The following is a 23629-nucleotide window of genomic DNA, read 5'->3' on the forward strand; positions in this document are numbered from 1 at the left end:
CTCCACAAGAGGGATTTATTTTATTTTCTTCCTCCAATCAATAAATGTATCTCTCTCTTGTTGCGGTTATCTCCTGTCTTTTTTAATGTATTTTTAATTCTGTATGAAATAAAGTATATACCGTTTTAACATATTCGCTTCTTTGACTAGACTGCTAATTGACAGCAGATCAGGTCAGTGGGTGAATTATGTATTCTTTGAAGTGTCCAGTAATGGATTTCTATAGGACATTCTAGTAATTAATAATTTATATGTACAGTAAGCTACAAACACAAAGCACTGATTATATATCTCACTCACATATTTCTATCTATTTATCCATCCGTATATAATAATAATCTTTATTTTTATATAACGACAGCATATTCCGCAGCGATATACATACATTATCATAGCTGTTCCCATTGGGGCTCACAATCTATATTCCATATCAGTATGGTATTTGGGGTGTGGAAGGAAACTGGAGAACCCGGAGGAAACCCACACAAACACGGGGAGAACATACAAACTCCTATATCTACCTATCAATCTATGAATCTATCCATCTATCCATATATCTATGAATAGATATATAGATGTCGGTTAGATATACAGATAAATAGATATGGATATATGGATAGCTATTTTTGTTCATTATTGCGCATGTGCGAGAATTTGGAGATCTAGCGATATTTGTGATGTGATTGCTGTGATACACATGGTCATGACCAGTTAGACAATTCCGGAAGCTGGATTGTGGCGATATATGTTAATAATATCATGGTGTTACTAATATATGAGTCCAGCCTCCATTCTTAATTTATACACAGGTGCATTTATCACATTAATTAATGCACAAAGCACTTTACTCACGATTGTAACATAGACAGTATGAAATGATTATTATGAATATGATCTATATTCCTTATTATATGGTTACTTGATGATTTGTATTTTTATTGTATTGTCACTGTATTTATTGCAAACTTATTAATTGATATGTAATTATATATTTGCATGTATATTGCTATGTATATTTGACACTTGTTTTAGCACATTGCTTGATAAAGGCTGTTCTCAGCCGAAATGTTGTCAGCCACATCTGATGGGCTAATAAAGTCCTTGTTTTTTCACTGAGTTTGGTGTGCTGCCTACTTCTCTTTTGAACTATATGGATAGATATGTGATAGATAGAAGGATAGGTAGACATTGTAAGAGATGTACCTGCTTCAGACATATTCTCTTCACCCCTCCTTCTCTCCCCCTCACAGTTTTTGGTTTATTTATTTTCTTTTTGAATCAATGTAATTATGCCTTGTACACGCACGGCTCTGCTCCGTACACCTTGCATACACACGAGGCTCTGCTCCATACACCTCGTATACACACACGGCTCTGCTCAGTACACCTCGTACACACGCGGCTCCGCTCAGTACACCTCGTACACACGCGGCTCCGCACACCTCGTTCACACGCGGCTCCGCTCCGTACACCTCGTACACACGCGGCTCCTGCTCCGTACACCTCGTACACACGCGGCTCCGCTCCGTACACCTCGTACACGCGCGGCTCCGCTCCGTACACCTCGTACACGCGCGGCTCAGCTCCGTACACCTCGTACACGCGCGGCTCAGCTCCGTACACCTCGTACACATGCGGCTCAGCTCCGTACACCTCGTACACGCGCGGCTCTGCTCCGTACACCTCGTACACGCGCGGCTCTGCTCCGTACACCTCGTACACGCGCGGCTCTGCTCCGTACACCTCGTACACGCGCGGCTCTGCTCCGTACACCTCGTACACGCGCGGCTCTGCTCCGTACACCTCGTACACGCGCGGCTCCGCTCCGTACACCTCGTACACGCGCGGCTCCGCTCCGTACACCTCGTACACGCGCGGCTCCGCTCCGTACACCTCGTACACGCGCGGCTCCGCTCCGTACACCTCGTACACGCGCGGCTCCGCTCCGTACACCTCGTACACGCGCGGCTCCGCTCCGTACACCTCGTACACGCGCGGCTCCGCTCCGTACACCTCGTACACGCGCGGCTCCGCTCCGTACACCTCGTACACGCGCGGCTCCGCTCCGTACACCTCGTACACGCGCGGCTCCGCTCCGTACACCTCGTACACGCGCGGCTCCGCTCCGTACACCTCGTACACGCGCGGCTCCGCTCCGTACACCTCGTACACGCGCGGCTCCGCTCCGTACACCTCGTACACGCGCGGCTCCGCTCCGTACACCTCGTACACGCGCGGCTCCGCTCCGTACACCTCGTACACACGCGGCTCCGCTCCGTACACCTCGTACACACGCGGCTCCGCTCCGTACACCTCGTACACACGCGGCTCTGCTCCGTACACCTCGTACACACGCGGCTCTGCTCCGTACACCTCGTACACACGTGGCTCCGCTCCGTACACCTCGTACACACGCGGCTCCGCTCCGTACACCTCGTACACACGCGGCTCCGCTCCGTACACACACGGCTCTGCTCCATACACCTCGTACACGCGCGACTCCGCTCCGTACACACGCGGCTCTGCTCCGTACACCTCGTGCACACACGGCTCCGCTCCGTACACCTCGTACACACGTGGCTCCGCTCCGTACACCTCGTACACACACGGCTCCGCTCCGTACACCTCGTACACACACGGCTCCGCTCCGTACACCTCGTGCACGCGGCTCTGCTCCGTACACCTCGTACACACGGCTCCGCTCCGTACACCTCGTACACACGGCTCCGCTCCGTACACCTCGTACACACGCGGCTCCGCTCCGTACACCTCGTACACGCGGCTCTGCTCCGTACACCTCGTACACACGGCTCCGCTCCGTACACCTCGTACACACGCGGCTCCGCTCCGTACACCTCGTACACGCGGCTCTGCTCCGTACACCTCGTACACACGCGGCTCCGCTCCGTACACCTCGTACACACGCGGCTCCGCTCCGTACACACGCGGCTCCGCTCCGTACACCTCGTACACACGCGGCTCCGCTCCGTACACCTCGTACACACGCGGCTCCGCTCCGTACACCTCGTACACACGTGGCTCCGCTCCGTACACCTCGTACACACGCGGCTCCGCTCCGTACACCTCGTACACACACGGCTCTGCTCCGTACACCTCGTACACACGCGGCTCCGCTCCGTACACCTCGTACACACGCGGCTCCGCTCCGTACACCTCGTACACACTCGGCTCTGCTCCGTACACCTCGTACACACGCGGCTCTGCTCCGTACACCTCGTACACACGCGGCTCTGCTCCGTACACCTCGTACACACGCGGCTCCGCTCCGTACACCTCGTACACACGCGGCTCTGCTCCGTACACCTCGTACACACGCGGCTCTGCTCCGTACACCTCGTACACACGCGGCTCCGCTCCGTACACCTCGTACACACGCGGCTCCGCTCCGTACACCTCGTACACACGCGGCTCCGCTCCGTACACCTCGTACACACGCGGCTCCGCTCCGTACACCTCGTACACACGCGGCTCTGCTCCGTACACCTCGTACACACGCGGCTCTGCTCCGTACACCTCGTACACACACGGCTCTGCTACATCCACACTGTAAACCCCTCCTGACCCCACACATAAACTTCAGCTCATCCAGCACCATGACAACCAGCACAGCAGAGTCCTGCATCCACTGAGGCCCCTGATCATGTGACCCCTGACTCCTCCCCTCCTGTGACCTCATCACAGCTCCTGTGCGCACAGAACAGCCATATATGTGGTGGCGGCTCTGCAGGTGGAGGTATGTGGAGATTCCCCATTACTGGGCGTGGGGGGCATTAACCCCTTCAGCACGGAGACTCTTTTGGGGTCTTGTGTTGCCCCTTTATAAGAATCATAAGGTTTTTGTTCTGTTTCCTGTAATAGATACATACGACCCAACTATGGAGACAGGAAGGGAGGAAACGTATTGTTCTCATAGTACAGGGCCCCTTTACTGGCCCCACAGTGTAATGCCCCCATTATGCCCCTTATGCAGTATATATGATGCTCCCTACACAGTGTAATGCCCCCATTATGCCTCTTATGCAGGATGTATGATGCCTCCACAGTGTAATGCCCCCATTATGCCCCTTATGCGGTATGTATGATGCCCCCCACAGTGTAATGCACCCATTATGCCCCTTATGCAGGATGTATGATGCCCCCACACAGTGTAATGCCCCCATTATACCCCTTATGCAGTATGTATGATGCATCCACACAGTGTAATGCCCCCATTATGCCCCTTATGTAGTATGTATGATGCCCCCACAGTATAATGCCCCATTATGCCTTTTATGCAGAATGTATGATTCCCCCACACAGTGTAATGCCCCTTATGCAGGATGTATGATGCCCCCACACAGTGTAATGCCCCCATTATGCCTCTTATGCAGTATGTATGATGCCCCCACACAGTGTAATGCCCCCATTATGCGCCTTATGTAGTATGTATGATGCCCCCACACAGTGTAATGCCCCCATTATGCCCCTTATGTAGTATGTATGATGCCTCCACACAGTGTAATGCCCCCATTATGCCCCTTATGCAGGATGTATGATTCCCCCACACAGTGTAATGCTCCTTATGCAGGATGTATGATGCCCCCACACAGTGTAATGCCCCCATTATGCCTCTTATGCAGTATGTATGATGCCCCCACACAGTGTAATGCCCCCATTATGCCCCTTATGCAGTATGTATGATGCCCCCACACAGTGTAATGCCCCCATTATGCCCCTTATGCAGTATGTATGATGCCCCCAACAGTGTAATGCCCCCATTAAGCCCCTTATGCAGTATGTATGATTCCCCCACACAGTGTAATGCCCCTTATGCAGGATGTATGATGCCTCCACAGTGTAATACCCCCATTATCCCCCTTATGCTGTATGTATGATGCCCCCACACAGTGTAATGCCCCCTTTATGCCCCTTATGCAGTATGTGTGATGCCCCCACACAGTGTAATGTTCTCACAGTACCGCCTGAAGTTTCTGAAGTCCTGCAGTTGGAATAATTCCTCTGGAAAATGGTTTTTCCTTTGTCTGCTCCCGTACATGTATACCCTCGAGCATGTATACATGCATGTAGGGGAGCAGGCCTTACTAGATATCGAGGCTTTGTACAGTAATATACTGCATAAGGATGGTATCAGAGGAGTAAGGGTATGTGCACACGTTCAGGATTTGAAGCAGAAATCTCCTGAGCGTTTTTTCCTCTCCCTGGAAGAAAAAACGCATGCGTTTTTGACGCATTTTTACATGCGTTTTTGTACATCAATGAATGCTTTTTGGAGCTAAATAAAGTTATTTGGTGGGACATTGCTTAAACCCTTGGATTACCATTGAACTGGGGTAAGTACATTGGTTCATTTAAATGATTAAAGAATGTGTCTGCTGTAATTCAAATAAAGTGTTTACACTGTGTCAGTGTGTTTATTTAACTCTTTACTTTAATTAAGTTTGGTCATGAAAAGGTCTGATTAACACCTTGACATAACCAAACAAAAGAACTTGTTGTCGGCTAGTCCCATTCACCCAAACCTCATTAGCATTTCTATTCATGTAATTTATGCGACTGCTGTGAGCTGTTAATTTTAGCCTGGGAAGGTGCCATTAAACTAACATTTTCCCTGGCCATAATTAACATTTCACAGCTGGTTCCTTAGTCCCTATGTTCCCCGATCAGCACTCAGCAGAACTTTGGACACAACGTATTTATGTTGCGTCCAAAACACGGTGTTTTAATGCCTCACTTTTGTTGTCAGGACATATGAATCAATTGGTCAAAATCTGCAGCATAGGCTAGCGTGTCCTCTACAGAAATTTACATGCTGCAGGTGAGTTTGGGTACGTGGCCATGGTCAGGAGCCGCTGCAGGTTTGATGCTGTGTGTTTATACAGAGTCAAACCCTCAGCATCCAGATGTTACAGCATAGTGGATGGGATCTCTAGAAATCCCATGTCCACTATGCGTACATCTGAGGCTGCGAATCATCCGTGGACACTGACATGTGGCGCGTCTGTCAGGACGGCAGCATGTCAAATTCTCTTTCGGAGTCGCTAGTCTGTGCAACAGAAATTTGACCACTAGAAAGTATGGAATGCGGTGTATACGCATGGTTCAGTGAACACATGTGGATTTACATGCGTTCAAATAGAATATAGCATTTTGGACGCAGAAAAAAATTGCGTCCAAAGCGCTGCTACACCCGGATCATGGGCACAGAGCCTAAAATAAAAAATAAAAATGGCTTGGGTTCCCTCGTCATTTTTATAACCAGGAGATAGAAAGCCGACTGCTGAGGGCTGATATTGGTAGCCGCGGAAAGGGGCCATTAGCCAAAAAATGTTCCCTGGCTATTAATATCAGCCTACAGCTGTTTGTTTAGCCTTTACTGGCTAGATTACAGGGGTACCCCAGAAAAAAATTGACGTGGGGTCCCCCTATAAAATCTAACCAGAAAAGGCTAAACTAAACATCTGCGGGCTGATATTAATAGCCAGGGAAAGGGCCATGGATCCTAGCCCCTCTACGGCTAATAAGATCACACCTCAGCAGTCCCAGAAATGGCGCATCCATAAGATGCGCCAAATCTGGCGCTTAGCCTCCGCTTTTCCCACTGCCCTGTAGCAGTGTCGAGTGGGGTAATGGGGTTGGGGTTCACGTCAGCCTTGTATTGGCGGCTGAAGTGAAGCCCAGGTTAGTAATGGAGGGCATCTATAAGATGCCCCCATTACTAACCGCGTAGTAAAAGACACGGCCAGAATAAAGTCTTTTAATGAAATAAGACACACTGTTCTACAATTTTTTTTATTACACACCCCGCGAAGCCCCCGATCTCCTGAAAAAAACGTAAAAAAACAACAACCATATTCCTCACCTGTCCACCATCAACAACACAGTTCACGTACCACCAACGAGTGTCCCACGACGATCTGGGTCACTTCTACAGCAGTGGTATCAGCCATCACTGATGTCACTGCTGTAGAAGACAGCAATGTATACTGACAGGGGTGTAAAATCATCCCCTGTCAATATACGGTTGCAAGAGGTCACTCGGGTTGATCAGCTGACCAGCCCCAGTGAGCTAACCACCGTGGGAACATTCTTGCGAGCCCACGCCCTGCAGTGTACCGCTGGCCGCCGGGGAGACAGCATCGCCACCGGCGACCAGGAGGACATAGGGGGCCACCGGACAGATGAGTATAAAGGTTTATTTTTTTATTTTTACTTTTTTTTTTTTTACTACCGCGGGCATGCGCATTGGTAAGAGCAGACTGCTGCTCCTCCCATCCACTCTGCTCTCGCTGTTATCAGCCAGAGCAGCAGTCGGATGAGAGGAGTAGCAGCCTCCTATCCCGACCCGGGTACCACCCGCAGCACGATTCCAGCACGATTCCGCGCCTATTGATTTTCATTGAAACGTAGCAATTCCGCAGGTATAGATATTCTACCTGCGGGTTTGCTGCGTTTCAATGCAAGTCAATGGGTGCAAATTTGCTGCGGAATCGTGTTAGAAATGGTAATGCTGCGGATTTTACCGCAATGGTGATCCGGAGCAGAAGTGTCCGCATCATGTGCACAGCACATGCGGATTACTATTGCTTTTACATGGCAGACCTATTAACATGCAGATTTAATGCGTTTCCGCGGCGGAAAAAAACGCATCGTGTGCACATAGCCTTACACATTTCTTGAAATCGAGATCAATAGAGTGTAGCATAATGACTTCATGGAGGATCTTCTAAAATTCACTCTTACTCATAACTTCTTTCTTTTTGACAGGAAGTACTTCCACCAGCATAGGGGTACTGCGATCGGAAGCCCCTGTGCCCCCTCGTATACTAGCCTGTTCCTGGGCTGGTGGGAGGAAACCACAATATTCAGGTATGATCATAAGTGATGGCATCCATATATTGGGATTTGGTATAGATATACTTCAAATGAGATACTTTAGAAGTATACTGGCACCAATCCCACAAGCTCAGATGATATTCTTAATGTCATCAGTTACTTGCGATCTTTTGCGGTGGTGCATAAGCTATAGTTCAAAGCAAACATCAATATGAAGAAATATGAAAAGCTGCACTCACCAGATCTTTCTTGGCTTAAAAGTCCTTTATTCCATCATGTGTGGGCAATATAGGAAAACATGCGGCAAGCGGGTAAAAACAGGGAGTAGGTGCAGGGGAGGAAGAGAGGACTCTTTTCATATTTCTTCATATCGATATGGTATAGATATATTGACAGCATTTTTAACATATGGTCAGGGACGAGTGAACAATTTTTTTAATATGTCAGGGAACTCAACGTCAATAGAGTGGGCCTGAGATTTACATTGCAGTTTAATTATTATCAGTTGCCTTTCCTGGATGTACTAATCAAGAAAGAACGGGATGGGACCCTAGGGACACTCATCTACCATAAACCTACAAGCACTAATAAACTATTGAAGTGGGATAGCCACCACCGCATCCCCCTAAAAAATGAATACCCAAGTGCCAATTTTTATGGTTGAAAAGGAACTGTTCAAATGTCAAAGATTTTAATATATAGGCAAAAGCCATGAACCCCAGATTCAGTGAAAAAGGGTACCCACAGGGGCTGTGGAGTCTGAGTTGGAGTTGGTGTCCGTTTTGGTGGAGTCCAATGGACAAATGGACCGACTCCAACTCCTAAAATACATAATAAATTGGTACAGTAGTTTAGTGCAGGATATGCTGTAAATGTTTTCATAAGAATTTGGGAAATTTATGAAATGTCCTATAAATGTCTGTTCTTTTACTGATCTAAGTATCTAGGCTTTTAGTTGAGATGAATCTGTGCTGCACTTTATGTACATGCTCAGTAGTGAAGCTCCTCCTATCAGTGCTGTTGAGTCAGAGTTGGTGCTTACCGACTCCACATCCCTACCCACATTACATATTGGATTCCGCACAATCGTTTGCAGAAAAACGGGAGAGACAGACAGTCTTTCATACCTAACCAAGAGACCAAGAAAAAGATAGGATAACACAAGTTATAGGAACTTACAATAATCAGAGTGAAAATATATTTAGTATCCTCAGAAAACACTGGAACACCCTTGTGGTCGACCTGGACCTGAGGGGAGCTGTGAGATCTACTCCCACAATAACTTTCAGAAAGGGTCAGTCTATTAGGAACCTTTTAATGTATAGTTTCTATAAAAATCCTGCACGGAAGAGGACTTGGCTGAATAGAAGAGTCTGTGGTTTCTTTAGATGTGGAGAATGTTGTACATTTAATTGGATGAGACCATGTAAATCTTTGTTGAGTTCCTCCACAGGTAAAACCTTTTTCCAGAGGGATTATTCCAACTGTAAAACATTAGGACTTGTATATATGGCCACATGAACCTACCCCCTAGATAATGTAGGCGTAGGCAGAACCAAGAGGGAGTCTAGGAGGAGGGTGGGGGAGCATTTGGGCAATATTCACCATGGTTGGGACACCCCATTAGCGAGACACATGAACAGTGTACATCGAGGTGAAACCGAAGACATCTCCTTTTGTATCATAGAGGTGGTTAAACCCAATGTGAGAGGAGGTGATCACAATAGATGTATCCTCAAAAAGGAAAGTGAGTGGATTGTTAGACTGGATTCACTAGCCTCTAAGGGACTCAATGAGGCAATTTCCTATGCCTGTTTTGTGTGAATACAGCCCCATTCTGAATTACATTTCTGGATTTTATACTCTATTCATTGCTACTCAGTTCCCTGAGAATGAGGTTCACATATTACTGTACTTCATCGAGATATCTCAGCTGCTATATCAGAATTATTTTTTATCAGTTATATCCCACATATACTATTTATTAATTAACAAGTGTGGTGATCCTTGTGTATCTCCAGTTATGCAATAGGGGTCAAATATGACCAATAGAATATACTGTGGGCTATTGTTGATGGAAGTGCCCCACAATGTACATATAGATACACTGGAGAAAATAAGTATTTGATACACTGACAATTTTGCTGGTTTTCTCACCTAGAAAGAATGGAGAGGTCTGTAATTTTTATCGTAGGTACAGTACACTTCAACTGTGAGGGACTATCTAAAAATAAAAAAACATAAAATCACATTGTATGATTTTTAAATAATTAAATTACATTTTATTTCATGAAATAAGTATTTGACCACCTACCAACCAGCAAGAATGAATTCTGGCTCTCACAGATCTGTTAGTTTTTCTTTAAGAAGCCCTCCTACTCTGCACTCATTACCTGTATTAATTACACCTGTTTGAATTTGTTGTCTGTATAAAAGACACCTGTCCACACACTCAATCATTCACACTCCAGCTTTTCCACCATGGCCAAGACCAAAGAGCTGTCTAAGGAGTCCAGGGACAAGGCTGGGATGGACTACAGGACAATAGGCAAACAGCTTGGTGAGAAGGCAACAAGTGTTGGCACAATTATTAGGAAATGGAACAAATACAAGATGACTGTCCATCTTCCTTGGTCTGGAGCTCCATGCAAGTTTTCACCTCGTGGGGTAAGGATGATTCTGAGAAAGGTCAGGAAAAAGCCCAGAACTACATGGGAGAACTTTTTGGTATCAACTCCACTCGCTGTGTTTGGAATAACAAGGATGAGTACAACCCCAAGAACATCGTCCCAACTGTGAAGCATGGTGGGGAAAACATCATACTTTGGGAGTGCTTTTCTTTAAAGGGGACAGGACGCCTGCACCATATTGAAGTGAGGATGGATGGGGTCATGTATCACAAGATTTTAACCAACAACCTCCTTCCCTCCGTAAGAGTATTGAAGGTGGGTTGTGGCTGGGTCTTCCAGCATGACAATGACCCTAAACACACAGCCAGGGCAACTAAGAAGTGGCTTCATAAGCATTTAGAGGGCCTGGAGTGGCCTAGCCAGTCCCCAGACCTGAACCGAATAGAAAATCTTTGGAGGGAGCTGAAACTCAATGTTGCCCAGCAACAGCTCCGAAACCTGAAAGATTCGGAGAAGATCTGTATGGAGGAGTGAGCCAAAATCCCTGCTGCAGTGTATGCAAACTTGGTGAAGAACAGGAAACATCTGTAATTGCAAACAAATTTTTTTGTGCCAAATATTAAGTTCTGTTTTTCTATTGTATCAAATAATTATTTCATGCAATAAAATGAAAATTAATTTTGTAATAATCATAGACTGTGATTTTCTGCATTTTTTTCAAGACTCTGCCTCTCACATGTGAAGTGTACCTACAATAAAAGTAAAATTACAGACCTCTCCTGGTATGGTGTGCTATATGGGGTTCAAAGATAGTGGAGCCATTCTACATCAATGGAAACCTCAATGCCATATCTGAAATTGCTACATGATGATTTGTTGCCCTCTTTATGCACTGAAGATGGCACGTTCCCTGAGTTTTTCCAACAAGATGGTGCACCACCACATTATGGGTGTCGGGTCCGAGCATTCCTACATGAACAGTTTTCTGGAAAGTGGTTTGGTCGTCGTGGGCCAGTTGAATGGCCACCAAGGTCCCCCGATCTGACGCCCTTAGACTTTTATCTTTGGGGTCATCTGAAGGCAATTGTCTATGCTGTGAAGATAGGAGATGTGCAGCATCTGAAACAACGGATACTGGAAGCCTGTGCTAACATTTCTTGTGCGGTGTTTCTATCAGTGGGAGAAGAGGGTTGCATTGACAATCCAACACATTGGGCAGCACTTTGAACACATTTTATAAGTGGTCATAAACTTGTAAAAAAGCTCATGAAAGAATAAAGTTACGTTAAAACCAAGCACACCATTGTTTTTCTTATGAAATTCTCAGTAAGTTTGATGTGTCACATGACCCTCTTCCTATTGAAAAAAATAAAGTTGGATCCAAAACGGCCGACTTCAAAATGGCTGCCATGGTCACCAGCCATCTGGAAAAGTTTTCCCCCTCGCATATACCAATGTGCCACAAACAGGAAGTTGATATCACCAACCATTCCCATTTAATTTAGGTGTATCCATATCAATGGCCCACTCTGTGTGTGTATATGTATATGTGTGTGTATTATTATATATATAATATATACAGTACAGACCTAAAGTTTGGACACACCTTCTCATTTAAAGATTTTTCTGTAAATGAAAATTGTGCAGTCACACTGAAGGCATCAAAACTATGAATTAACACGTGGAATTATATAGCTAACAAAATAGTGTGAAACAACTGAAAATATGTCTTATATTCTAGGTTCTTCAAAGTAGCCACCTTTTTCTTTGATGACTGCTTTGCACACTCTTGGCATTCTCTTGCTGAGCTTCAAGAGGTAGTCACCGGAAATGGTCTTCCAGCAATCTTGAAGGAGTTCCCAGAGATGCTTAGCACTTGTTGGCCCTTTTGCCTTCACTCTGCGGTCCAGCTCACCCAAACCATCTCGATTGGGTTCAGGTCTGGTGACTGTGGGGGCCAGGTCATCTGGCGTAGCACCCCATCACTCTCCCTCTTGGTCAAATAGCCCTTACACAGCCTGGAGGTGTGTTTGGGGTCATTATCCTGTTGAAAAATAAATGATGGTCCAACTAAACGCAAACCGTATGGAATAGCATGCCGCTGCAAGATGCTGTGGTAGCCATGCTGGTTCAGTATGCCTTCAATTTTGAATAAATCCCCAACAGTGTCACCAGAAAATCACCCCCACACCATCACACCTCCTCCTCCATGCTTCACGGTGGGAACCAGGCATGTAGAGTCCATTCGTTCACCTTTTCTGGTGGTTGGAACCAAAGATCTCAAAGCACAGATTACTCACTTAGCCCCATTCTTGGTGCAGATACTAATGAACCCAGGACCTATGAGATATTTCCCTCACAATAGTTGGATAGGTAGGAGCGTATCATCCATAGAGGCAGCCTGTGCGACCTCTATGGTGCCCTTGAATTGATGGTGATGCCATTGAATAGAATAGTGAATCAGGGAGTTGAAAGCTCCTTGATCCACCATTCAGCCTCCGCCTGTGAGTCTGAGACTCCGTGCATTTCAGGCACAATGGCGTCACTACATCGCACCTTTAGTATGGAGCCTCAGTACTACAGGCTCCTTACTAAAGTTGGTTGAGTAGTTTGAGTTTGTGTGTTTTTCTTAAATATCAAGAATTGTGGCAGCATCATATTAAGTGAAGGATCGTGGGGGAAATCATACAGTATGGGGCCCATCATACTGTGTGGGAGTCCTCATACTGAGCTACATGGGCTCACAGGAGAACAATTTACTAGTGACGAGTGAGATAGGGATAAGTGAGAAATACAGACCTTTGGTCTATGTGGTTGCAGACTTGAATTAATATGGCATTGTGTACCGTAGGGAGTCATTAGATAGTACGTTCTGAAGGAAAGCAATGATATAATGGCAGTTGGAATCCGAATTCCAGGCAGGGAGCATAGCGGAGACAAATAGCAGAATGAGATCCATAGCTCTGGCCAGTAGGCCTACTTAAACAGTACAGAACTTTGCCTAGTGGGAGCAGGAGGCCTAATTAGAGGGATACAACTTTGCTAAGGTGAGCAGCATGATGAGGTCATTAGCTTAGGCCAGTAGGTCTACTTAAATGGTACAGAACTTTGCCTTGGGGGGGCAGAAGGCCTAATTAAAGGAGATTAAGTTAAGGAAGGTTTCCTTATCTTAGACAAATAGGATTTAAGCAAACAATTGTCTATACTAGAGAGGAAGCTACAGTGTCACCAAACTGGGACATGCGTTCTCCTAGGAGAGCTGAAGATGCAGTGCCACAGTAAGGAGTGTGTGGCTCTCATCAAATGGACTTTTGAGAGTACTAGTGAGTAGTCGTACCAATGCACCTCAGGCAGTGAGGCCCTCACAAATCAATTGGAAGCTGAGAGTAGCTCTGAAGGGACATTTTGACCCATATGGTCCCCACAGGGGATAATGGGCCTTCCCAAACTATTTTTCTGGACTGTTGTAGCTTGTAACAAAAGTTATGAACCGCCACCTGTAACCAGAAAGTTCCTGACTCTGCATAATGCAGAAGAAGCATTCATAAAGTGTTGTGCCTGCTATCTGATGTATATACTTCTCATCAAGTTCTTGTTAAGAAAAGAAAAATTTTATTTTTGGACTTTGGTTTCCTTTATTCATCTCCATACCATCTGGTCTTGTTCTGCCAAGTCCAATGGCAGCATGCTGTCCTCAGAGTCGGGAGATATGACTCCCTCAAATATATACAGTATATCTATATAGATATATATTTTTTCCTTTTGAGGTTGGGGCGCTCAATTTCAGCTATTGCTATGGGATCTGTGATTTCTATCAACGCCATTGTGTATAGGATAATAGAGTATAATAAAGTTGTTATAGACGTGACTTAACTAACATTATGGAGTGCATTTGTTTTCCCTATAGTGACGGATATTTCTTGTTGCTAAAAGATTCTTTTTGCATGTTAAACCTTTATTTATTTTATTTTTTTTGAACAACTCTCATTAGTGCGATCATACAACATACAAGCCTCTGATGATGCACTGTACTACTGTAGTGCCGTGTATTATCCCTGCCTGTCAGTGTAATACTGACAGTCCCATACACATGAGATAAGTGCTGGCTGAACAGTCATTTGGCAGACTGCTATCTCTCCCAACTCCCTCATACACACAAATATTCCAGCTTTCCTGTGGTCTGTATGAGAGAGTCGCCTCCAGACTCCTGTAGCGGAGGATTATCTACAGGAAGAACAAACTGATGAGCGTCTGAAATTCAGGATGCCAGATTATTCTCTGCCCTCACATCATCTGTCGGGAGGCCTCCAAATACATTATATAGTTGACCAAACACCCCGAAATCAGTGCTTTCATGCAACTTTAGTCTAATGTATATGGGGGCGTTAAAATGTAACTTATTGGACACTGCCTCTGGCCCGGCCTAATACTTTTGTACATTGCAGGTCCTGGCACTATTATTAGGCATTTAAGTATCGTAATAACTAGGCCGTCCCATACTATCGAGGACTTGGGGAAGGAGCCGCATTCAGCCAAACTTTGTCAAACCTTCTTAGATGCCATGTTTGCTTTGGACAGCAGCAAGTGGTTGAACTGCCAGGGTTTTTGTTGCAGCTGCACATGTGCCATCCGTGTGGTGTACATCTATGTTCTGGTGCCAAAAAGAGTTAATTTTTTTTTAAAAATAACAAAATGTGACGTGTCTGATGCTTTTTGCATGTTTTTAATGTTTTTTTTCTTTTTACAAGAATTCTTGGTGCCAATTTTCTTTTGAAACATATTAATATCTGCTTTTTTTCCTGTATTTTTCTTGTAATATAGGAAAGTCTAAAGCCAGAAATATAAACCCCATAAAATACTGTACGTGGAGACTTTGGTATCAAATAATTTCTGTCTACGGTGTTTGTGCAAACAAAAAAGCTTTTATAAATTCCTCAAACTTCTGTGTGTGAATCAGACATGAGATCTAACGTTATAGAAGATTACAATCCGGGGATGATGGGGAAACATTCATATAGACGGCCGGTGGAGAATGTAGTCAGTGAAGCACTCTGGCTAAATATGTTTCTAGAGCCGTAGTAGAAAATGAAGATGTCGTCCTCATCATGAAGTAGTTATTTCTCCTGTCAGGTGTAATGAATATCTCCTGCAGTATTACTAATTCCGATTCCAGTGTCTGTAAATGAGACGAGAATTAGCGTTATGGAAGATGAGTCTATGAGAAACATATTCAGCTGCAGAATCCAAGGAAGAAACTGCTTGCTGTGGTCTAAAATATATGAGTTTTATTACTAGATGTAAAGAAGAAAACTAAATACTGTAAAATAATAAATCTCATATGTTTCCCTTATTATCTCTAGTAATTGTATTATTATTACACTGGATTTTTATGTTACATCAGCTCGTCATCTTCTCATTCAGGTCCCTACAATATCGGATACTCTCAGTGAAGATCTTCTATATAAGAGAATTTTCCTTATTGACCCATCAAAGATAAATATGGACAGAGACAAGATGGCGGAGAGGATAATTTACCTCACCCTAGAGATCCTCTTCCGGCTTACTGGAGAGGTGAGAGATTCTGGTGACCTCACATTACATCATTCTTATATATGGGAATAACAGATGGACAGAACTGGAGAGGTGAGGACTCTGGAAATGTCTGTAGTGAGATTTATTAATGTGTCTCTCCATTACCAGGATTACACAATAGTGAAGAAGACCTCTAGTGAGTGCCGTCAGGCCCTTGTGTCTGAGGGATGGAGAAGACCCCTGAGCCCAATCACAGGGCCTTCACCTCTACCCCTGATTCATGAGGACATCAATGACCAGAAGTTCCTAGAACTCATCTACAAGATGGTTGAGCTGCTGACTGAAGAGGTGGGAATGCTGGGACAATATACAGTAACGCTATGAAAGGATCGGAGAGATGACGGTATCATTGTATGTGTCAGGTTCCTATAAGATGTCAGGATGTCGCTGTCTATTTCTCCATGGAGGAGTGGGAGTATTTAGAAGGACACAAAGATTTGTACAAAGGCATCCTGTTGGATGTTCCCCAGCCTCTCACATCACCAGGTAATAGAAAGGACTAAATACACACAGCCTATAATTATCTGCATGTAAAACATGGATTCAGTCCCTGTATGTGTTTCCTCCAGATCTATCCAGTAAGAAGACAACGCCAGAGAGATGTCCCCGTCCTCTTCTTCCACAGGACTGTAAACAAGAAAATCCCAATATTCCTCAGGATCATCAGGTAGATGGAGAGAAGGTGTCATGAGATCTCCCCTATGATGTGTAGACTGCTGTGAAGGTCTTGTGCTCAGTCTTGTTTTATCCACCAGTACTAAATTGTTTTATACTTGTGTAATGAGAACAGTGGAGATGGCAGGATTAGAGCTGATCATAGATGTGACTACTCCATCTGTCTGTGACTTTTACAATATTTGTTTCAGGGTGAAGATCTGACCCATATTAATACTACAGAGACATATGTGAGTGGTGATGAGTGGTGTAAAGAGGAGATTCCTACAGATAACCGCCCAGGTGAGTAGTAACCAATAAATCCAGAGAAGTCACAGATTCTTCTCAGTCTCCGGCTGTGGCTGCTTCGTCGGTGGTGTAGTCCGGCCGTACCACAATAATGTGATCACCATTTTGCCTCTAGACCACAACATTCTCCTCCACCCAAAACTGTTCAAATGAATTTGGGCATTGAAAACCCTTTTCTATAGAACTTACAACCTAGAGCAGTGGTTCTCAACTTATTCTTCGGGTCGGTGCGATTACAGAGATACCAGATTCATATCGGGTTTTTATGATTGACAGCTGTCACACACTAAAAAAACATTTTTTTTTTTTGCATTGCCATATTTTGAGAGCTATAATTTTTCCAGATTTAGGCCGACAGAGTCATGTGATGGCTTGTTATTTGCGGGACAAGTTGACGTTTTTATTGGTACCATTTTTGGGCACGTGACATTTTTTGATCGCTTTCTATTCCTATTTCTGGGAGACAGAATAAACAAAAACCAACAATTTCGGAATTGTTTTTTTTTTTTTTATCCCGTTCCGCATGTGGTAAAATTGATAAGGCAGCTTAATCAATTTTACAGCAATACCACATTTATATAGTTTTTTTTTATGTTTTCGCGCTTTTACACAATAAAAAACTATTTTATATAAAAAATTATTTTTTGTATCGCCTTATTCTGAGAGCTATTACTTTTATTTTTCAGCTGATGGAGCTGTATGGCGGCTTGTTTTTTGCGGAACAAGATGACGTTTTCAGCGGTACCATTTTTTTTTTAAGTTCGTCTTTTTGATTGCGTTTTATTCCATTTTTTGTTTGGTGGTGTGAAGATTAAGCATTGTTTTTTCTTCGTTTTTTTTAGTTTTTTTGTACCGTGTTCAGGGGTTAATTATTGGGACAGTGTTATAGGTCAAGTCGTTGCGGACGTAGCGATACCAAATATGTGTACTTTTATTGATTTTTTGTTTTATTGTCATAATATTTATTTATGGGTACAGTGAGTACAGTATTTTTTTGGATTATTATTATTTTTTTTTTTTACTTTATACTTTTTCCCAATATGGGGCTTTCACTTTTTTTTAACCCAGATCGCTTGCATAGTATAGAAATACTGCTGCAGCATCTCTATGCTATGCAGGCTGCAGCCCTGCTTACACAAGTTAGTTAGACCGTGCACTGATCACAATCTAGCTAACTTCCTGCTGTCTGGTGACCCGGTTGTCGTCATGACTACATCGGGTCACTATGACAACCACCGGAACCTGGCACAGACAGCGCAGGACGCTGGAGAAGAGGTAAGTAAGCAGCGCTTACCTCCCCTTGCTCCCGGAATGCTGCTATTGACTTCGATCGACTTCGGGGATTAAATTTGCTGAGAGCGATGCAAGATCGCTCCTGGCACATAGCATCGGATGTCAGCTGTGACAATCAGCTGACACCCGGCGGCGATTGCCTCACACCGCTTGTGTGCGGGCGCGATCCCTTGATATGTAATGGTACCTACCTGGTCCAGTGCTATTACTGATCATGTTAGAAAAGGGTTAAAAAAAGGTCTCCATTTACCTCTTTGAAATGCCCAAGATCTAAATTTAAGAGGCCTCAGCTCTGCATTATTATAAAAAGTTGTCATTAAATATCTAATATTTCTTCTTGAAACTCATCTGACAGAAAATATTGGCCCTTATGATAGTCTTAATTGCCAAGACCTACTGAGCCCCATACTCTAATTACCCCAGAGAGGATTCACCACTAGTTACTCATTTTTTAGTACTGAAGAAGAGTGTTCAGCTTGATCATTTCAGTCTATGTGTTATTGTCTATAGTCACAGTTTTTCCCATCACCCTTTAACCCCTCTTTATGGATGTGGACTTATACAGAGACCCCTAGGCTTGGGCCACGGTGTTATCTGCTGTTCTGAGGAGTGAGATGGGAAGAATAATAGTCAGGTAGCCGGGTCAGAACCAAGAGTTCAGAGAAAAAACAAAATCAGAATGTGCGAGAGTAGTAATTAAATGGGCCGGGATCACAACAGGAAACAAATACACAAGCCGGGAGCTGAGCACAGAGGACTGAACCAGAGGAGAACAAGGCTGTATCTGGCGGCTTCCAGCAATATGCTTCCAGCTTTAATAGGGTGCGGTGCTCTCCTCCAATTGGCTGAAGCAGGGAGCAGATTACTTCAGCTGGACAGTACACACACCCATACTGCCAGACTGGATGGTACTACTGGTCCCAGCAACCCTAATCTTAGTGGGTGAACAGAGCCTGCGCCGCCCAGAGCTTCTGGTTCTGAAATCTCCTCCATCACCAGCGCCGCCTGCAGGATGAATAAGGCGGCACCTGGTGACAGAAGCAGACGTCGCAGGAGCAGGTCTCAGAGGAGATGGGAGTATAAGAACGTCAAGGTGCTAGCTCCTTTTTAGGGACGAATATTTTTACACAACATATTACTCAAAGGGTAAAAGGACCTTATTTAAGGGATATGCTAAAAGATAACTTTTATTTGTGGTTAAAAGTGGTCAAGACAATTTAAAACTACTATAGTGGACTTGTATTCTTTCAGTGTATTTATATCAGCTACAACTAACTAGACCTTACTATATACACATATTCTCACATCCAGATCAAGGCTGCAGTCCATAGATCTGTGTAGCGCTCTCTTACATTTCTCCTTCCTACAAGTACCACTTAAGTAACCTAAAAAACACACATATAGCTCCCCCAACTAGTTTCACCTATACAGGCTTCCTCAGGGGGCCAGAGCTATAATGATAGTGAAAAATGGAGGGTTGAGCTTTATATGAGGCTTTGGATCTTATATGATAGGTCCTTAGATGAGGCCAATAGATAAAGGCTTAACACAACTCCAATCACATTCTTTCTTACCAATGCAATAGAATTACTGCTTATGCATTCATATACCTCCTCCCCGTTCTGTAGGCAGACCTTGAGAAGAATGAAGCCAATGCTCGTTTTCGGCATCAGACACCAGCCACTTCATTATACCGTGTCAATAACAGCAGTGTCCAATCCATGCATAGTTAACTGCGCTTCTTACTGTCGTCGCCACATAACGTGACAGTAATTGGACAGATTAAATAATTGTAAATAAAATGTTCATTTCTAGTACTTGGTTGAAAGCCCTTTGTTGGCAATGACTGCCTGAAGTCTTGAACTCATGGACATCACCAGACGCTGTGTTTCCTCCTTTTTGATGCTCTGCCAGGCCTTCACTGTGGGGGTTTTCAGTTGCTGTTTGTTTGTGAGCCTTTCTGTCTGAAGTTAAGTCTTTAACAAGTGAAATGCTGCTCAATTGGGTTGAGATCAGGTGACTGACTTGGCCATTCAAGAATATTCCACTTCTTTGCTTTAATAAACTCCTGGGTTGCTTTGGCTTTATGTTTTGGGTCATTGTCCATCTGTAGGAGGAAACGACGACCAATCAGATTGGCTGGATCTGAGCACACAGTATGGCTCTGAATACATCAGAATTCATTCGGCTGCTTCTGTCCTGTGTCACATCATCAATAAACACTAGTGACCCAGTGCCACTGGCAACCATGCATGCCCAAGCCATCACACTGCCTCCGCCTTGTTTTACAGATGATGTGGTATGCTTTGGATCATGAGCTGTACCACGCCTTCGCCATACTTTTCTCTTTCCATCATTCTGGTAGAGGTTGATCTTGGTTTCATCTGTCCAAAGAATGTTCTTCCAGAACTGTGCTGGCTTTTTTAGATGCTTTTTAGCAAAGTCTAGTCTAGCCTTTTTATTCTTGATGCTTATGAGTGGCTTGCACCGTGTAGTGAACCCTCTGTATTTACTTTCATGCAGTCTTCTCTTTATGGTAGATTTGGATATTGATACGCCTACCTCCTGGAGAGTGTTGTTCACTTGGTTGGCTGTTGTGAAGGGGTTTCTCTTCACCATGGAGATTATTCTGCGATCATCCACCACTGTTGTCTTCCGTGGGCGCCCAGGTCTTTTTTCATTGAGTTCACCAGTGCTTTCTTTCTTTCTCAGGATGTACCAAACTGTAGATTTTGCCACTCCTAATATTGTAGCAATTTCTCGGATGGGTTTTTTCTGTTTTTGCAGCTTAAGGATGGCTTGTTTCACCTGCATGGAGGGCTCCTTTGACCGCATGTTTACTTCACAGCAAAACCTTCCAAATGCAAGCACCACACCTCAAATCAACTCCAGGCCTTTTATCTGCTTTATTGAGAATGACATAACGAAGGGATTGCCCACACCTGTCCATGAAATAGCCTTGGAGTCAATTGTCCAATTACTTTTGGTCCCTTTAAAAACAAGGTGGCACATGTTAAGGAGCTGAAACACCTAAACCCTTCATCCAATTGTAATGTGGATACCCTCAAATGAAAGCCGAAAGTCTGTACTTCAACTGCATCTGAATTGTTATGTTTAAAATTCATTGTGGTAATGTCTAGAACCAAAATTGGAAAAATGTTGTCTGTCCAAATATATATGGACCTAACTGTATATAGGTTATTAGTATTCATACTTTAAAACAATGTAATTGGCTCAGCTTATCTCTAAATATGTGCTGGCATTAGCATACGTACATCTCATTGGCTAAAGGTAATTCTATCTTCACCTAGCTTTTGGATTTTAGGAATCTCTCTACTTTTGTTTCTGTTCTCTCTGAATCTCTAGACAAAGACATTCCAAAAGACTCCTTATCTCACACACATACCAGCTCAAACTCCATTCTGGTAAGCAGAAGATGCACGTACAAAAATCTAAATGGAGTCAGGACAGATAAAGTATAACTCCTGCTCTCACAATTCCGTTCTCTTGTTGCAGTGGGTGGCTGTTGCAGCCGCACTGCCTGTCTAGAGACTCCCCCAGATGCATTCTCCTCCCCTAATAGAAGAAGCCGGTCTTCCTACACTTCTTAACCAGATTCTGCGGATCGGTCTGTCACACCAAGCCACAACAAGCAAGGAAACTATACGGGTGCCACATTCATGTGCTGGTCATAGTTTGCATCCAACAGTTTTGTCATTGTAGATATAATTTATCCGGTCCACATTTTTATTCGCTGTTAAGGTAACGATGGGGAATAACTATTCCAAGTCCCACTGCTACTTGATCTCTGGCTTTGAACTCGTCCGGTACTCCTCTTGGAATCTCAGTAGAGTCAATGTAAATGTGAGGGTCGAAAGAAGTAGGAATGCTGGTGTCACGCTTGTGTCTCCGATTTTCTGCTGCATATTTGTGGAGCTTGTCTGTATTTGGAGTCACAATTTGGAGTGGTATCAGGAATTTAACAATAGCACAAGAGCTGTCCCATCCCACTGGCAGTACTGGATAAAAGTCACCATTTTCCGAAGTCAGCCCTAGCTACCGTCTGATTCTAGAGGGCCTAGTACCAAGTTAGTGGTGGTGTTGCAGTAGGAGGAACCTAAATGCTTTAGGTCAGTGGTACATGTTAAACTTTGGAAACAAGTGTACTTCCCAGGCCCACTGGCCTTTAAGTTTTTATGGTTTATAAGGAGATACAACTGCTGGAGCAGATTACACCCTGAAGTATTTTCTCCTTCTGCAGCAGAATTAGGCTGGAGAAAACAAGGTTTGTCTAGTCGCTTATAGGGAAGGGCACCAGAAATAAGTGTTTGGAAGTCTCAGTCTTATTTAGAATAGGTCGGTCCCTGATATCTTTAAAAAAAAAAGTGACCTAATCAGTCAGTGCCCCCAAGATATTGATACCATCACAAATATAGTCCTGCGTCCATAACAGACGGGTTCTCTATCGTCCAATATAAGAGAAAACCGTTGTCAGACTTACAAGTAAGGCAGGAAACTACTGTTCAAAGTTTGGAGACATATTCTAGTTGTAACAGTCATTCTAGTAAGGAGGCTTCTACCCTTGCTGTCTGTCTTTTCTTGGGCTACGGAAGGGCTATAGGCCCAGTCTTCCCCAGTGTTCTACCCCACCATACTCCAGGACTTACAATCAAACCCATAGCCAGTATTGGCGGTGGTGAAATATATATACTTTTGGATGAGTCTATAGGTGTCCCAATGCTGCCACTCCTCCCTAGGGCAGGAAACCATGTTTCACAGGTCATATTTATAATGGACTACAGGGCTGAGTTATCAAACCAGAAAGTGGTAACTAGCTCCCCATTCCTTCTCTTTTGGGACATATTCCTCGGTGAGCCTCCATTTATCAAGGATAAGGCACAGTGTGTGCATCCTCATCACTCGGTGGCTTTCTTGGCCTAGCTGTCCTCCTGCAGTGTAAGACGTGGATCCAGCTGGGCTTTTTCTCAAACTTTACAGCCGTGTCAGTGGTCATCAGGACTTGGAAGGGTCCATTAAATTGAGGCTTAAGGGCTCTCCTGACGTGTCTTTTGACCACCACCCAGTCTCGGGGCTGCAGGGGGTGGCTTCTTTCCACAGAATCCGGATCTAGAAAACTCGAGAATATATGTTAGACAAGCATTTTGTAAGTTCAATAACATAAGAAGACAGCCTATCATGTTGCATCTGGAGCCGCTGTGGAAAATACAACCCTAGCCTAGGGGCTGACCCAAATAACACCTCCTATGAGCTGAGTCCTGTTTTTTTGTTGGGAGTAT

At 44.4% G+C, this 23629-nt stretch overlaps 1 protein-coding gene across 2 annotated transcripts in view; it reads left to right on the forward strand.

Annotated features, from left to right (window-relative positions):
* LOC141270526 (uncharacterized) overlaps nt 1-23629 on the forward strand; it is a 124931-nt gene that overhangs the window by 89420 nt on the left and 11882 nt on the right. Inside the window, exons 1-7 of one of the 2 annotated variants that reach the window (XM_073680561.1) lie at nt 3721-3754; nt 7786-7887; nt 15906-16055; nt 16185-16364; nt 16439-16562; nt 16646-16743; nt 16943-17033. In XM_073680561.1, coding sequence (XP_073536662.1) covers nt 15984-16055; nt 16185-16364; nt 16439-16562; nt 16646-16743; nt 16943-17033 — 565 coding nt within the window. In that variant the 5' untranslated portion in view covers nt 3721-3754; nt 7786-7887; nt 15906-15983. Of the gene's footprint in view, nt 1-3720; nt 3755-7785; nt 7888-15905; nt 16056-16184; nt 16365-16438; nt 16563-16645; nt 16744-16942; nt 17034-23629 lie in introns of those variants that run through there. The other variant, XM_073680560.1, reaches the window with a different exon arrangement.

Source organism: Phyllobates terribilis, unplaced genomic scaffold, assembly GCF_046119375.1.
Source record: "Phyllobates terribilis strain yellow unplaced genomic scaffold, ASM4611937v1 Scaffold_5__5_contigs__length_657084704, whole genome shotgun sequence".
In the NCBI taxonomy this organism is placed as follows: Eukaryota; Metazoa; Chordata; class Amphibia; order Anura; family Dendrobatidae; genus Phyllobates; species Phyllobates terribilis.